This window comes from Lethenteron reissneri, chromosome 59, assembly GCF_015708825.2.
Source record: "Lethenteron reissneri isolate LAM-NWPU_2019-01 chromosome 59, ASM1570882v1, whole genome shotgun sequence".
Classification (NCBI taxonomy): domain Eukaryota; kingdom Metazoa; phylum Chordata; class Hyperoartia; order Petromyzontiformes; family Petromyzontidae; genus Lethenteron; species Lethenteron reissneri.
In genome coordinates, this window is record NC_083837.1 from 5767373 (window position 1) to 5785761 (window position 18389).

Sequence of the window (18389 nt, forward strand, 5' to 3'; positions counted from 1 at the left end):
ACACATATTGCGTTCAATCTTTACAAAGAATTCAGTTTATCTTAAAAAAAAATCAGCTTAGGAAGAGCAGACATTAACTGGAGATGAAATGCCAGACTGTTCCAGGATTATGCTACGAGGACACAACAATAAGCACATCGTTTCTCCGTCGGTGACGGTTTATCAATAGCATGGCAATGCCACTATTGTGAAATAAACAGCCCGATCAATGCACTCCTATCAAGGCTGTTTAATGTGATCAACTACAGCAGCAGAAGATACTTGTTTAGAAACACAGGGTCCTTCTTGCATAGCTTTTCACGAGTGTGCTGTATAGCTCAATGGTGTTTTTTGTGCCGCCTTATAGGGTTGCCACCTTGCCTGGTTTTCCCCGGATAGCCCTCTTTTCCAGGTAGCTGCTGTCCTGGGAAATCTCTAAGTCTCCCCAGGACATTAAAAGTCCCCGTTACTGTCAGCAGTGAAAATACACCACTCAAGCCAATGTAGTTCTGGCCTCTTCTGCTATTGTAAACATATTCTTCTTCCCATGAGAAGTCCTGGTTTTATTGGATCTCAGAGGTGAAAATACTACCGTCAAGGTTATGGGTTCAATCCCCGTATGGGGCCAGAGGTAATAATTTAGATGCCGGACAACACATCAGAGAGCCAGTTTTCCTGCATTGGAACAACACAATCTTCACAATGCAGGAATACTGTCCGTACTGTTCAGATTTACCTCGTGTTGCACAATCTCCCACCATTGCTGAAGAGAAACCCCATGGAGATTACCGCGCTATTTTCATAACGTTTCCCAGGGAGTCTGCTCCCTTCTGGCCGCCTTACGTGACGCTAATCACACTCTGCTTGTGATGCACATACACACACACGACATGCTTGACTTTATCAGAACGGTATCACACTATAGTGTTGCATGCTGGTGCCGTGCAACATTGCAAGAGTGGGAATTATAGTGTAGAGATTAAGGAGTCCGTGAAATTATGAGGCCAAACCGGAATTGCCTGTCATACCGAAGCCAATTAAAATATGGTAAAAAGAAAAGCTTACAGCAACGCTGCTGATAGTACAATATTTTTATGTATAAAAAATATCTAAATTCCTCATGAACAGGATAAAATTGTATCCATCCTTTATATATGCTTTATTAAAAGCTTTTGCATGCAGGGAATGCGTTTTTATCGGTAATAAGCTGCACATAGCATATTCTATCCATTCAGTTATAATCAGGATGGTAATGTAAAAAAAAATCTGTAAATCACAGCACATGGTACCAGTATTGGCCATTGAACAGAAACAATTCCATTTTGAAAAAAAGGTCAAAGTTACTCACCTTATATGATTGCATTTTGATTCAAATAAGTGCATTCTCATGAATAATGGAAAGACAGTGTGTGAACATAACAGAATTCTAGCATTGCTCTTTGAGAAAGGGCAATGAAATTGACCTTGGTGTCACGGCTAAAAATCACCAAGAGGTGAACAAAATCTATCCCGAGAAAATTTCTACCCGCACAATTCATTCCAAATATAAATTCTTCACCTTCAGGTTTGGACAATCTTGTAACAATGATGTACAGCAAATTTAACCCATATCATCGAGCTTAAAATGCAGGTCACAATAACTGCAACCTTAATTTAGTCAGCAGATGTGGGACCACTGAGGCAAGAGCCTTTACTGTAGAGGTGGTTTTTGTTTAATAGTATATGTACAAACTCCTCTCCAACCAGTATATATACAAGGTCGGGTCTCTTGGGATTTCTCTTTACTTGATACAGCAAGCGTGCTGTGACTGTTCCACCTGAAGACGGAAGCTTGTGTTGCCTCCGAAATGTCGTGATTTATTATTTTATTTCTATTATATATTTTTATTCTTATTATTATTTTTTACCTACGTGACTTTACCAAAAAAAAAATAAGAGTATATGTACATGAACAGCACTTTAGTCAATCCACTGCTGGATGAAGCCCTCCCAATGCCATAGAGGTTGTTGTTTGTCCATAATTCACCATGCTGGCCAGTGCAGGTCGGCGATGACAGGAGCACATATGTTGGCGCAGAGTACACTACAACAATGGATTGTTGTACAGTGCTGCATCCTGTTGAAAATGTTACCTCGCAGCACCCTACAGCACTTGTTCAATGCTCGGTGGCCGCCCATGCAAGCACAGACCAGTGTAAATCTAAACATATAGACGATAGAAGCAACACAAATTAAATCTATCGCAAAGCAACATATAAAAAAGATAAGACAAAATAGTATTTTAATTATAGGGGGAAATGTGATTTACAATAAAGTGCAATAATCACATTACAGTTGCCAGAATTGTAAGTGATTCTAAAAAGTTTATATTGATGAATCGCTGACAATGCAATCAGCAATTCAATCGGTCACAAGCTACCTTTTGTTTGCAGTGGTAGATAGTGATTAAGTGTGGATGTAACATCATCCTCTAAGACATTTACATTAGACTAAATAAGAAGATTTTTTACCAAAAATTGTAATTATATGGTGGTAGGGGGAGCAGTGGTGCAGTGGTTGGTGCCCTGCACTCTTAACTTGGCAATCCAAGTCCAAAATCTGGCCGGAGATAACATCAGTGGCAAGCGAAATCCGATCTGGTCCTGGATACTTCACGAACCCACACTGACTTACATGGTGAAGTATGGTCAAACAGCGCTGGCAATAAGTGACACGGTGTGGGAATGCCTTCATACAGCAGTGGATTGAGAAAGGTCTTACTAATTATTTACGATTATTATAATTACATTTGGAATGTGCCAGACATGTTTTTGTACATTCCTTGTAGACAGACACATTTTATGAAGTGCTGTTAACAAAAAAAATGACCAATTACCTTCCTCTAAACAATTCTGAGGAGACACAACCAGTGTGATTTCGCCAACAGCGATAGACTGGTTTTGGTCTGGGACGACATTAAATGTGAAATGTAGTTTTTTTTAATAAGCTACTTAACAATGCAAGTCAAGCAAATAAATATATATACAGTATATTGTCATAATCAATAACTGCTGTGAGGATGAATGTGCAATTCATCTGATTACTCATGTCTTCCAAATTTAAAGTGTCTGAAGAAAAAACCATGCCAAGAGGAAGTTAATTGATTGCAGCCCTTTGTGAATCCACTGCCGATGTGGTGAGGCCTAAAACTGCATTGGGGCTCCGCAAGCCTCTCTTCAGCGTGCCTAGCAAGGCGATGTTGAATAATCCTTGCCAGGACCTTTCCCGGCACACTGAGGAGTGAGAGGCCCCTGTAGTTGTTACAGTTTGTGCGGTCCCCCTTCTTAAAGAGGGGGACCACCAGGGCATCCTTCCAATCCTGCGGAACCCGTCCAGTGGCCCAGACTGTTGTTATTGTAATGTGAGGATATATCCGGGTCGTTGACGGATTACAACTCGTCACAATGATTGGCTCTGCCGGTCCTGGTCCATAGCCAATGGGGGGAAGCCTAGGGGCGTGGCCCTGACGTAATGGAAAGGTGACAGCTGTAGGTAGAGGATTGGTTCTGCTGGCTTTAGCCACAGCCAATGGGGAGACGAGTCAGGGGCGTGGTCCCGGGAGCCTACGGTGGAGTCTGGAAGATTCCATAGAGGCTAACCAGGGTATTAAATAGGGGTGGAGACGAACAACACGTGGTCAGAACTGGAACGAACGGAGGAGGAGGCCACGCGAGAGCGGGGAGTCCAAGTTGCCACGTGGCTGCGCGAGTCTCTCTCTTTCTATCCCTCTCACGCTGCCTGTCAGCAGCGTGAAGGAGTGCTGTAATGAAAGGCGAATAAAGACCGGATTCCAGAAGTCGCTTCAATGACCTTTATTACATTATGATGTCATGTAGGGCAGTCTGCACACAAACGCCACCCTCCTGCAGCATTTCGCTTGGGAGATCATCTCTGCCCGGTGGCTTTACTGGTCTCAGACTCTAAATCACCTTCAGTACTTCCTCAACGGATGGCACCTCAGCCAGCCACTAACAGGGGGTGACTTCCTCCAATATTTGAGGTACCGCAGCCTCAGCAGGGTCAACCCAACTTTGTCCCATGATGTTTTCCTGGCTGAGGGATTCCCCCTCCCCCAGGACCTCACAGAAATGCTCAGCAAATCTGCAAACCTGTTCCTGGGGGTCGGAGATTGGATCACCGTTCTTTCCCCTGACTGTAATAAGATGTGGCACTGCAGGTTACATTTTTGATGGAGTTAAATAGGGATTTGTGATCGCGGGCCATTGAGGCAGACTCCATCTCCACAGCAACCCGCGACCACCACCCATCCTTGCAGCGCCTCACGGCTCTCCGAACCTCCGAGCGAAGGCTGTGGTAAGCCTCCTCATTCTCTGACGTGGGATGCTGTAGCCGATGAGAGTGGGCCTGTCGCTTTTTTACAACCATCCTGAACACCTCCTCTGTCAACCAAGGTCTCTGGGGAGGTCTGGACCGCGTACCCAAAGCAGCTGTTTTGAGTCACAGTCCTAAACCTCGCCCATTTACCCTCGACATCAGGATGAGTGGGGGACGATGCCAACCACAGCCGCAAGCGATGATGAAATTCTCGCTTGGAACTTCCATCAGCTCGCTGAGACCAAGCCACCTTAGGTTGGAATGGGGTCCTGGGTGTACACCCACCACCTGAGTGGAAGAATGGCAGGCGCATCTTACAGATGACAAGTCGATGGTCAGAGGGCAGATCAGCTCCACGGTAGGTCCTGGTGTCAAGGACATGGGCTCGCTTCCGCTGGTCTGTCACTATGTAGTCCAGCAGATGTTCTTGCTTGGACCCGGCATGCATCTATGATGTTGTGTGGATGTGCCGATGCCGGAACAGCGTGTTGGTAATTACAAGCCCATGAGCTGCACAAAAATCTAGCAGCCTCCTACCGTTGTTATTGAGCTGATCTGGCCCATGCCTTCCAATCACTCCAGACCAGGTGCCAGCATAATGACAGTTTATTCCTGGATTTTTCTGTTTGCGCATAGTCACTTTAAGATGTTTTATTATTCATGTTTTAGTTTTTTGTTTTGTTGCGGTTGCACTGATTCAAGAGCCGAATGGCTCACAGGCCTATACCAAATAAACTGAAATAGGAAATAAGAAATGACCAACTCGGGCATTGTAGTCACCCAACAAGATGACTCTATCCCGAGGGGCCACTTTAGCCAGCACCTGTGATAAGAGGTCATAGAAGTCATCGGACTCATCGGCCTTGCTTGTATCCTTCCACGGATGTTCGTCTTCGGTGGGGGCATAAGTAACCACGACCACCACTCCTCGCCTCCGGTTGATGGGAAGGTGAGCCCAAAGTAGCCTGGGGCTTACAGCATCCCACACCTCACCGCCATGCTCCCACGTCCCCTTCATTCTTTTGTTTAGAAGAAGAGCCACACCCTGTTGTTTTGCAGTCTCCTGCCCCGAGTAGAGGACTGTCCACCCTCATGGTGGCAGGAGCCAGAGCCGGTCCACTGGACCTCCTGAATGCCAGAGATCCAGGCGGTACCGGTCCAGCTCCCGACAGAGGAGTGGCAGTCTCTCCTCCGCAGTGAACGTTCGAACATTCCACGTGGTCACACGTAGTGGCTTTTTGTTGTTTCTGGAGGAGCCCCGAGGGTAAAGATTCAATCTCCTGGCTCCGCCAGATGGGGTTTGGCCAGGAGACTTCATAGATGCCTGTCCCCCCGGGGCCTCCGGCACAAGCTTATTTGTTAGATATTTTCAACGTGGTTTAGTGGTAAGGTAATTAATTGAAGGTGGAGCGGTTACCAGCCCCTCGCACCCATCCAGAGCCACCCATTTAGCCGCTGTGGTGGTCACAAACGCCTTGAGGGGAAAGACCAATCAGAATTGGCCCTCCACCCACGGCACTGCCCACGACAACGTTGCCCGTCCGGCACCACGGGGAGGTAGGGGGTTGTTGTTTTGCCACACTCACAACAACAACTGCCATTCGCCACTAAGTGGCGGTGACGTCACCACGACGCTTGTGCCAGGCCATGTGCACCTTGAGGCCACGTGAAGTGTCGAACACCCGCTGGCAGGTCACGGGGCAGACCCAGGTGCCACGGGTCGACTGACTGAGATGACCGAGATGACTGGCTGATGCACCACCTGTGCCCCCTACTGCGCCAACTTGCTGTACTTTAGCCACCCGGCGCTCCGCTCGTTGTTGTGAGCGTCGCTCTTCCGCCCTCCATTGTTGTTGGAGGGCGACTGCCTCCAACTGCCTAGTAGCGTTCTTCACGAGCCTCCTCCACAGAGGCCGATCTTGACACCGCTGGTACCAGTCATCGGCAAGTCCACTCAGCTCCACGTCCTCCTGTACCACATCACTCCATCTCTTCTCTAGCCCGTGCCGCGCCCGTTTAGCCCCCTCGATCCGGCAGAACAAAAGCTGTTTAGGCATGCGGTGGCTGGGCATGCGGGCTACATGACCCAGCCAACGCAGCCTTGCCTGCCAGAGGAGCTCACCGATGGAACTTTGTCCAGATCTTTCAAGGATTTGTGAGCTCCTCACACAATCCAGCCTGGTTAAACCCAGGATGGATCGTAGGCAGGCCAGCCTAAATGTTTCCAACCGGCGAAGATGCTCCATTAGGGGGGTCCACGTTTCACAAGCGTAGAGAAGGGAGGGAATGACTGTGGCCGAGAAGACCTGAAGCTTCGTGCGGAGCGACAGACCAGGTAGCTTCCACACAGCGTTACGCAACCGATGAAAAGATATTGCCGCTCGACTGATTCGGAGTGAGTCCTCTGCTGTTAAACTGGAGCCGGTCATAAGCACATTGCCCAGGTATGGGAAACTCTCCACTCTCTCCACGACTGCCCCATCACCGATTGGGAGTTGTGGGGGTGGAGTGTCCGATGGTACAAAATACCCAGGCAGGTGCTGAGTTTTGGTGGGGCTGATGGTAAGGCCCCACCTCTTAGTGGCACGCTCCAGTCTCAGCAGCAGCGTCTCCAACTCCTCTGAATGAGCAGCTATTACCAAATCATCGGCATACATAACGTGGTTGACCAATAGGGAGCCATCCCTTGATCGCACCCAGGCGTCGATCAGCCTCCCATTATATCTGGAAATTCCCCCGGTACAGCTATTGAAGGCTTCACGAACTACGCGGTCAAAATAGATGTTAAATAATGTGGGAGCCAGAGGACATCCCTGCCGCACCCCAAGGTGTACAGGGAAAGGCTCTGACTCCCGGCCACGTAGTTTTATCCGGGCCCGCTCACCATCATGAAGGTCCTTAATGATCGTGAGCATTTTTTACAATCCTGAGCTTAAAAACACAGGAAAAAGATTGCAAGCGTATTTATTATGTTTAATAACAGAGACCTGCATTCGAAATGCCTTTTACCAAATCACCTCGTCCTATATCAGAAGCTAAACATATTTGAGCCTGCACAGTGCTTGGATTGGTTACCACCATACGCAACAAAATAAATAACCAATGTCTCCGGCAAAGACCCCTCTCTCCACGTTAAAATATTACAGTATTTCTTACACAACTGCATGGCCTTCTGAGCAGCATTGTTTCAAGACATGCAGACTCTGGACCGGTTTCAATACGCAGTTTCCCATTGCCAGCAGTCTGCCTTGCTTGAATCAATCCAGATGAACTTCTGATCTTACAAGAGCCCTCTCCTAAGGGGCCATCCATTTAGTATGTACGCATGGAGGAGGGAGGGGGTAAGGGGGTTAACCCAAATGCGTACGCTTGCGTATGAGGGGTCTACTGACAATGTACGTACCCATAGGAAACGGGGGGGGGGGGGGGTGAAGCCTTGATAATAATTTGTCTACATTGGTTATTCAAATTAGTTAGATAGTCTGGCGGTGGACTATCTGTTTGCTTAAAAGCGTTCATATTATTAATCCTTGATCGTTTCTGCGTGGATTAAATATCGGCCGTTCTATGGGATTCAGGGGGGGATTGGCATCAAGCGTACGTACGCAGGTGGGGGGGAGAGGGTGTAAAAAGTATGCATGCGTACAGGGAGGGGTCAAGTGGACAGATTTTTGTGTACGTACTAAATGGATGGCCCCTAACAATAAGGGGTCCACACGCAACTTGCTGTTATAGCTAGCTGCACTGCTACGTGGTGGGCAAAATCCAGTTTTTTTGTACCTATATCTTTACATGTCTGTGCTCGCTGTCTTCACCAACACCTGCAGTGATCAGCATGGTAAAGAAATGGTCAAACAACCCACACAATCCACACGGTGTGGCAAAACGGCTGTACGTGTATTGGGCGCCATTGTAGCGAGATGTAAACTCCCTCGTCTAGTATGCAAAAGGTAATGGGTTCGATCCCAACCCTGACGCTTGTATATTTGGAGTTTGCATGTTCTCCCCGTGGTTGCGTAGATTTTCTTCTGGTCCTCCGGTTTTCCCCTCCACATTTACAAACATGCATTTAGAGTATTTGGATGCTATAAATGTCCACATAAGTCACTTCGTTGAGCTATCATTTTGGAGCCAGGTCACTTCTGAAAAACAGCTATATAGCTCAGTGGGCCCTGCTGGTAATTTTTTTTACATATTTGTGACCAATCACTCTCACCTCAATGAGTCCTGATTTCGTGAGCAATGGACAGAAGCCTTTTATCACCATGTCAATGAAGGCAATAGCAAAGTTATCAACCACAACCATTTGAATCGTTCCCCTCTGCGATGCAAGCCAAATGAGATATACGCATGGCTAAAGATACAGTGGTAAATTTGAGTAATTATTTCAGTCAGCCGGCTGTATTATTAATTGATTTCTAATTTTAACGTGTGGACACTGCTACAGTCTGGATTTAGTTCTTTGCTACTGCTGCTGATGACCGCTCACTGTAGATTTATGAGGTAGTAACCGTAACGCTGAGGAAAGCGTTAACGTCCAACGATCGATGAAACATTATTTTACAAAGAACCAGGCAGAGTGCCCCATCGAGACAATACAATCTTGAAAGAAAACTTACGTGTAAAACACTGGGACAGTACACCAAGTGTGTTTACCAAGAATTGCCCTCGCAGAAAATTATAGGGAATAAAGAATGCTATCATTGGAAAAGCAAGCCTTATTTTTTTAAAGGATGTAAAGCTGTAACTCTACTATGATACAGGTTTGTCTCGCTTAACAAGCAAGATACGTTCCGTGAAAATTGCTCAGTGAGTGAACACTCATTAAAAGATCAAAAGTTTTCCCATTGACCGACATGTTAAAAGTTGAGACATGTTTCAGCCCCAAGATTTTCTACTCGAGCAATTTTTTTGTACATGAGAAATATAAATGACTATAGTTGTAACATAGGGTAATAAAACATAAAATGTTACACTTACCAGACATGAAGAACCACAGTGCAAGATCCCCCGTATAGCCTATATCACCTTCTTGCAGCCACATATTTGAAATCACTCACACACACTCTCTCTCCACTCGATCACATAGCCCTCTCGCACCCTCATACATGCACATATCTACCCCCACCCCCCCAAGACAAAGATTTCCCATATAGTTTTAACAGACTGTTGGGCCAAGTGCTGTTCGTGAGCACCTATGGAGGCTGGTCGAACAGTTCAGTTTATTTTGAATTACCCTTTGTACTTTTCGCCTTTTGACGTTCTCTGGTCTAATACTGGTTAAGACTAGGCCCTAAAGAAGGCTGTCTCTGGAGTAGACCAATCAGTTTCAAAGACAATGCATACATTACCAAAACATATTTTTGTTTGCACGCTCACCACAAGTATGTGTGGTTAATGCAGACATAATTCCTTGCAAAAGGTTTCTGTTTCATGTTTGAACATCTTAACACCTGTTTTATTGCCAGAAAGGGTAAAACCTATTATTATACTTTTAAATACTCTGTGAGCCAAGCTGCTTTTAGATCGGGTTTCATCAACAAAAACGGCATCGCCGCTTCTCTGACATACGTGTAGTGACATAAGAAGGGAGGGGCTGCTGTAGGCTCTGGGTTCCCAGGTGGGTCCAGACGCGTAATCCCCTGGGCGCCAGGCGCTGGGTTCCCAGGGGGTCCAGACGCTTAAGCCTCTGGGCGCCGCCAACGGGGGGGGCTGTGTGTGCTCTGTGGGATGTCTGGTGGCGCACACGGCCCCACCCCTCGTTGGGGACTGGGCATATAAGCGGAGCTCCCTGGACGATCGGGCCCAGTTGTAACTCAAGACCCAAGACCCACGACCAGCCATCTGAAGACCCTGGGATGCTGTGAGAGCCAGCGCTGGGACTCTGGAACTCCCGACGCTACGACCTTGTGAGGGCGAGTCCAGAGCGTAGCCAGAGTAGAGTATCTAGGCTGTGTAGCTAGGCTGTGTACCTAGGCTGTAACAGAGTATCAGGACTGTTGGAGTGTTGTATTGTAATAAAGAAGTTACATCTACAAGTGTCTCCGGAACCCATTACATTTGGTGTCAGAAGTGGGGTTGGGTCTCAGATCGGTCGGTACAGCTATATGCTGCGATGCGAGTCTTGGAGAGAGGTTGGGTCTCAGATCGGTCGGTACAGCTATATGCTGCGATGCGAGTCTTGGAGAGAGACTGGGTTGAAGTCCCCCCCGATATGGCCGACGTGCGCGGTTTTAGGATGGAGACGCCACGTTGGAAAGGCGGGGGGTGCAAACGGTTGACATGTAATGTGGGTGGTGGTCCTCATTGAGGGCTGCTGGGACGCAAGCACGGGATGCCTTTTGGAGATGCGGTTCATGCGTGCGGCCACCATTTATGGACAGGAACAGGCAGAGGTTGGGTCTCAGATCGGTCGGTACAGCTATATGCTGCGATGCGAGTCTTGGAGAGAGACTGGGTTGAAGTCCCCCCCGATATGGCCGACGTGCGCGGTTTTAGGATGGAGACGCCACGTTGGAAAGGCGGGGGGTGCAAACGGTTGACATGTAATGTGGGTGGTGGTCCTCATTGAGGGCTGCTGGGACGCAAGCACGGGATGCCTTTTGGAGATGCGGTTCATGCGTGCGGCCACCATTTATGGACAGGAACAGGCAGATTTATTTTGTTTGTGTCATGTAAATTTTATATATATTTTTTTAAAATGTAGATACTGGAGCAGCCCTGAAGTGCGACTTCTTTGCCCAGTACATGGGTCGGCCCTGAAGTACGACTTCTCGACCCGGGACGTAGACAGACGTCCGGATAAGTGCGTGTAGAGGGATGCTCGACATGTTGGTCTTCGCCTTCTCTCCACCTGACGGATGGGAGGCTGGCAGGGTGGTGTGGATCCCTGCCATCCATGCGGTGATTGTGTGATTTCGGTTCGATTACCGGTGTTGGTTGTGCATCCAACGCGTCGGAATCTGTATATTTGTTGTTGTTAATTCCCCGTTTTCTATGCGGATCCCGAGGAGGGCTAGGTGGGCCGCGGGTCGTTTGTTCACGTGTCATTGCTTCACCTTTTTGTTGATTGATGCTTGTATATAGTGTAGAGTTGTACAGGTTGGTTATGGTATTTATGGTTGCTTTCTTGTTCTCTTTTCTTTTCCTGTTGAAGCTCGCGTATTTTTTTTTCTTCTCTCTCTCCCTTTCGTTAATTTAAACTTTCTAATTATTGACAGCCGGGACGGCTGGAGGCTACATAGAGGGGGGTAATGTAGTGACATAAGAAGGGAGGGGCTGCTGTAGGCTCTGGGTTCCCAGGTGGGTCCAGACGCGTAATCCCCTGGGCGCCAGGCGCTGGGTTCCCAGGGGGTCCAGACGCTTAAGCCTCTGGGCGCCGCCAACGGGGGGGGCTGTGTGTGCTCTGTGGGATGTCTGGTGGCGCACACGGCCCCACCCCTCGTTGGGGACTGGGCATATAAGCGGAGCTCCCTGGACGATCGGGCCCAGTTGTAACTCAAGACCCAAGACCCACGACCAGCCATCTGAAGACCCTGGGATGCTGTGAGAGCCAGCGCTGGGACTCTGGAACTCCCGACGCTACGACCTTGTGAGGGCGAGTCCAGAGCGTAGCCAGAGTAGAGTATCTAGGCTGTGTAGCTAGGCTGTGTACCTAGGCTGTAACAGAGTATCAGGACTGTTGGAGTGTTGTATTGTAATAAAGAAGTTACATCTACAAGTGTCTCCGGAACCCATTACATACGCAACAAGTCACAGTAAAGTAAATAAAAAAATTAACCCGTAAAAACAAAGTTTTTCACTATAAATCCTTTATATGCGTGGTGGCTAGAGTCCTCTCGTCCTCTGGCTTGAGATGGCTGCCACCTATGGGTCAGCTGATTGCCTGCCACCATTAAGCAATTGGTAATTAAATATAATTTTTTTGTCCTAAAAAGTGTAAAATTATGGAAAAAAATTTTCACGAAAATTAATTGTCACACACAACGAGTCTGTGTGGAAAATGTCAGCTCGATTGGATCACGGGAAGTGGGTTAAAAAACGACCGAAAGATTTGCACGGCCCTAAGCAAGCAAGTGAACTTAAATTGTATTTGACAAAATATTATAGTTAAAAGAGTCTTTGGTTGTCAATAATTTTGCTACAACCCCTTATTCCACAATTTTTGATGCAAATAAATGGCCAAACAGCCCTGCAAATAGAAATTGTTTCCATCATGCAAAGAGTAGCTTTTTGTCTTGACAGGTTTCCACTGTGAGATTGGGGAGCAGTCAACCTGATATCAGGAGAGATCGCACTTGTGCCTGATTAATAATGCATGTTGGAGCTTTGATTAACAGTAGAAAAACATGAGCACCCAGAAATCCCTACAATAGCAGAAATCATTGATGTGTTTCACCCAACAAACTATCCTCCTGCTGCCAAAAAAAATAATACTTTGGCAGAATAGCTTCTTACCCTGGTAGGTTTAATCTATCTTACGTCATCATCATAACTGGGGGTCGATGATCATGACAGCAGATGCTTTCCATTAGCTGCGGTCTTCAGTGTCTCTCATGGAAAGTCCTGTCCCTTTGATCACATTATACCACCAACTGATCCATTGGCTTCCTCTTTCCCTGCCCATCAGCCATGCATAACCATCTCCAGCTGAACCTCTTGGGATATTTGCGGCACATGCCACCTTCCATCTCATTAGACTTTTCAGCACGCCTTCAGTCTTATTTGTAACTATAATATATTACCATTATTCGCATTTGATAACACAAGGAACACTGATTGAAAGAGAAACAAACAAACAGGAATAACAGGAAGATATATTAAAATAAAGCTTCAGCAGCCATGTGGTTGGTGGTGGTGATGATAATGTACTGTTGGCGACCACTGACAAATGAATTAAAACATTACAGCAGTAAATATTAGTAAACAAATGCCTGAGCTGAAATAGAATAGAGGTCAGGAAGAAAAAAAATACACTATGAACAAATGCAGTACGTTTATGTTTAAGATGTGCCTGTGCAGACACAACCACCAACAAGGCACCTACATTTTTGTTTTAATCAATTAAAATAGATTTTTCACTCCCACACAATGTGTGTTGATTTGTAAGTGGAATAATTGATTACTTATTAGAAATGTTAATGTTACCTGTGTAAGGAAGCATTACAGGTTGCGCCATTATGTATTCCATAACAGAGGTTTTTGGGTTAGATCGCGTAAATATATAAATGTGCCGTTAAAACCCGCCACCACCCGACACAGCCAACTAGCAAGAGTTGTCACATAAATAGAACATGCCAATTCGTCACTAGTACAGCACACCAGTGTGTTGGAGAGCTAAGCCACAACATTTACAAACTGAGTATGACGTTTTGCCAGAAATTACAACTAGCTTCATCAGGCAACAGCCAAATTTGTGGAGAAGTCTTACTGTTTCGTTCCTTATATAGAGGCATAGGGTGGTCAATACATCTACGCCTTTTCATGGGGAAGCCTTCTTCCAGTAGATTGGCAAATGGCAGTAATTATTATTACAGGACTGACAAAATAAGTACATGGTAATACAGTATATGTCTATATATATACCTTGCTATATAGGAACCACGCTAATGATATTGTTTTTTTGCAAAATATCATGATTATCGCGCTCGTATATTTTTAGTCTTTTATTTTCCCAAAAACTATTTATGAAACACCAAAAGCATGATAAAACTAAACCGAACTATAATCAATTTTTTTATTTTACCAGGTAAGGCCCACTGAACTATATAGCTCTTTTTCAGAAGTGACCTGGCCAAAAATGATATCTCAATGAAGTGGTTTATCATGTGGACATTTATAGGAGCCAAATACTCTAAATGCACGTTGATTAAAAAATGTGGAGGGAATAACCAGAGGACCCGGAGAAACATCCACACAACCTCCGGGAGGGACAGGCAAACTCCAAATATACAGGCGTCGGGATAGAACCTACAACGTCCTCCATATAATGCGAAGAAACTAACATCTTGCCACTGGGGCGCATATGATGATTAAAGGTCTAAATAAATAACTATTACTTATTAATATACCATATAAACAAATTGCGCTGTTAAGGGAAAAAAAACTGAGTTGTGGAGGAGGATGATGCCATTACCAGCCACATGCCCAAGACGATGACAGCGAAGACTTTCGCCGTGGCTGGAGCTGTGGACATGACCGGGTCTAAGCTCCCGCAGCATCCGGGAGTCGATTTAAAAGGGGCTCGTGTAGCAGGGTGGCACAGCTGGACAAGACAAATAAAAGGACGCGTTGACACACAAGTCAGGGATATCAGGCAGATGGAAAAGGTGAGCAGATGCGAGCACCTCTATGCGTTTACACGGGCGAATTTATGGAAATAAATTCCAATCCCGGTTTGGAGATGACAGACTGAAGAACGCATGGCTTGGAAAGTTTGAATGCAGTTGTTCCTATTGTTTGTATGATTCATACTCATTTGATTCAACCTGCTCCCCGATTTATATAGCATTACAGTCTAATTTGTCAACAGAGCACGTCACGTAAGCGATTCTCTGGAAGGTAAAGGCATGATGTGAAAAGGTCAGTTTTGTGAACGTCTATAGTAAATGACAGTTAAACCTTTAATCACACTGAACAAAATATCGTGCAAACGTACTCTGAACGTGAATGTAAGCGAGATTGATAATTATCCATTACTGTGCAGGAAGGTCGGATGTTGTGAATATATCTACGTTACACAAATTCTGTACTGGGTGTGGACGGTTAATTGGTCAGGGTGCATATGCGACGTTGGTGATGAAGCAAACCCTCACTTGATTATCATTTTGTACACAAAGTGCCATACATTTCGACAATCCATATACAATAGTATATTTACACAGAATAATTCCAATCTTCATTGGCAGTACAGTACTTACAATTTCTATAATGTACACACTAAATACAGTACATTGTACATAATTACAGTACTTCACTCGAATTTTGTATATGTATACTCTCAGTACAGTATTTTCATACAGCACACATACTTAATTATTCGTAGTTTATACGGCGTTTAATACAGTACCGACTACCACAACTAAATACTGTACTGTACATGCACTATAGTAAATTACATGATAGTTTACACACTTTAGCATAATGCACATAGTATATTTGCAATGTACATTACTTTATAGCATGCAAAATTGCATCAATTATGTACGTTTCGGGAAATGACCCTTCTTCACATACATCTGTTTATTTTAAGGTCACAACAAGCGTTATAGACCAATGTGTTTGTCTATCGCTGATAACTGTGTCATCACCAAAGATAGCATGTTCAGTGTTGTACAGCATATAGAAAATTATTTGAGTGCTTACTGCATATTACAGAATCCACGGTTATGCCACAGCGGTGTAAAACAATAATCAATCAATTTCCAATAAATACCTTACATATTTTGCATGTTATTACATAGTGCATAAAATGTAGTGTATGCAATATTAACGCACGTGAAGCATTCGCAGGGTGAAGCTTAACATCAACGTAATCTATTCATCACAAAATTGAGCACATGGAAATCCAATGCCCGCTATTCGCTGTCGAGTTTAAATTAAGGCATGTTAAATTTAATCACAGCACCATTACTCCCTCATCAAGCAGTGGACTGATCATGACCGATGGTGATTAAAGCACGTGTAGCAATAGCAGCTGTATACATAACACTGGTCAACACACTTTTTCTGGCATAAGGTATTCCAACGGTTTTAAGGTAATTTTGGGGTGCTGATTCCAAATCTGGCATCTATCACATCAGGTTTTTGAGATATCAAATATTTCAATAAAAACTGCAGAAGAAAAATATGAAATAAATGTGGATATCTACATAAAATGAAATTATAAACACACTATCCTAAAAATACAGCACCATATTTTAACACTAAAGTAGCCACTGACTCGCAACAACTTGCAATCATAAGTGACAGAGTTAATTTCGGGTAAAATCAATGAAAATGGGGTATGCCGATAGCATAAAAATGAGATGTGATAGAACAAATCTGAGATCAGATTTGGAATCATCACCCTGAAATTAGTCTAGAACAGCTGCAAAAGTCCAGGCCAGAAAAAAATGTTTATTTTTTGTTGACCAGTGTAATACAATCACATTAGACATCCGCACCTTACATAATCGGCCACAGTTCAGCAATGGGAATAAAAACTCCCAAAGCTAAAACTCACCACCCCTATAACGTCTCAAGACTGACCCTGCCGATGAGACTCCGGAACAAAGCTTTGTTTCCTTGCTTAAAAAAAAAAATCATGAATCCAGATGTTTATATAACAGAACCGTAATGTTGCACCACGAACCCTTCTTAAGTTAGGAGAGCGGAGTTATCGGATTTGGTAGCAGCTCATGCTGCAGAAGAGCCACACAAGCCGACAATAGCCACCCCTCGTAGCTTACAGCCTTCATCAGACTCCTTGGTGACAACGTGACATTGTTAGCGAGCACCTATTGAGGTCCGAGCGAATGAATTGGCGGTGGTGGCCAGTAGCAACCGCGTCTAGCCCAGCCGCCGCGTCTCTCTCTCTCTCTCCCCTGTGATGATGTATTTATTACTCGCCAAGCAAAACTTGGTAGTCATTTCACACACAAGCGCCGAGGGGCTGTTGAAACGACACAGAGACTCAGCAACAGCAGCAAGGCCCCATCTCACCTCGAACACAGCCAACCCGCTGGGCGAGCGAAATCTGCGGTTGTTGCGGTCCTCCCCTCCACGGCCGCCTGTATTTTGGTCGCGATGGGGGTTACGTCAGAGAGGGGGCAGGGCCAGGGAGGGGGCAGGGCCAGGGAGGGGGCAGGGCCAGGGAGGGGGCAGGGCCAGAGAGGGGGCAGGGCCAGAGAGGGGGCAGGGCCAGAGAGGGGGCAGGGCCAGGGAGGGGGCAGGGCCAGGGAGGGGGCAGGGCCAGAGAGGGGGCAGGGCCAGAGAGGGGGCAGGGCCAGAGAGGGGGCAGGGCCAGAGAGGGGGCAGGGCCAGGGAGGGGGCAGGGCCAGAGAGGGGGCAGGGCCAGAGAGGGGGCAGGGCCAGAGAGGGGGCAGGGCCAGGGAGGGGGCAGGGCCAGGGAGGGGGCAGGGCCAGGGAGGGGGCAGGGCCAGATAGGGGGCAGGGCCAGGGAGGGGGCAGGGCCAGGGAGGGGGCAGGGCCAGATAGGGGGCAGGGCCAGAGAGGGGGCAGGGCCAGAGAGGGGGCAGGGCCAGAGAGGGGGCAGGGCCAGGGAGGGGGCAGGGCCAGGGAGGGGGCAGGGCCAGATAGGGGGCAGGGCCAGAGAGGGGGCAGGGCCAGGGAGGGGGCAGGGCCAGATAGGGGGCAGGGCCAGAGAGGGGGCAGGGCCAGGGAGGGGGCAGGGCCAGGGAGGGGGCAGGGCCAGGGAGGGGGCAGATTCACACATTGGGCAGAGCCACAAAGTGGGCAGATTCACAGAGGTGGCGAAAGCTCCAAAATTGCGAGTGGGGTCTACGGGGACGGGTCGCAACACTGCACGGCTCCTGTAGTGACGCCCAAACTTTGTACAGACCGTCTTTCGCTTAACGAGCAAGATTGCTTCCGCTTAAAATTGCTCGAAAAGCGAAAACTCGTTAAACGATCATCGTTTTCCCCATTGATTCCGTCCCATATTAATAGATGAGCTAGGTTTCGGCCCCAACATTTTCCATTCTTGAACAACTTTTTAAACGTGCGAAATTTAAAGTATAATTGACTTTAAGCTTTCGTGACTGCAGGAATTCATATTCTTTGGGTCTTTCGGTAAAGTCGCGTAGATAGGTTCAAAGAAAAAAACTACGACGTTTCGATCACAACACAAGCGGTCGTCATCAGAAACGTAGTTTTTTGTTATTTTATTTTAATCTATCTAAGTGACTTTACCGAAAGACCAAAATAATATAATGTATAATTTTATAATAAAGTAATTAAAACATAAAATGCAACACCACACATGAAGGACCACAGCGAGAATCGAACCCGATGGCCCGGGTTCGATTCTCGCTCAC

General features: G+C 46.4%; 1 protein-coding gene across 1 annotated transcript in view; it reads right to left on the reverse strand.

Annotated features, from left to right (window-relative positions):
• LOC133357784 (tumor necrosis factor receptor superfamily member 14-like) overlaps positions 1-17151 on the reverse strand; it is a 34926-nt gene extending 17775 nt beyond the window's left edge. Inside the window, exons 1-2 of the mRNA XM_061575902.1 lie at positions 17056-17151; positions 14489-14617 (exon numbers count right to left, since the gene is read on the reverse strand). Of these exons, the coding sequence (XP_061431886.1) occupies positions 14489-14548 (60 nt within the window). The 5' untranslated portion in view covers positions 14549-14617; positions 17056-17151. The remainder of the gene's footprint in view (positions 1-14488; positions 14618-17055) is intronic.
• Positions 17152-18389: the final 1238 nt, after the last annotated feature.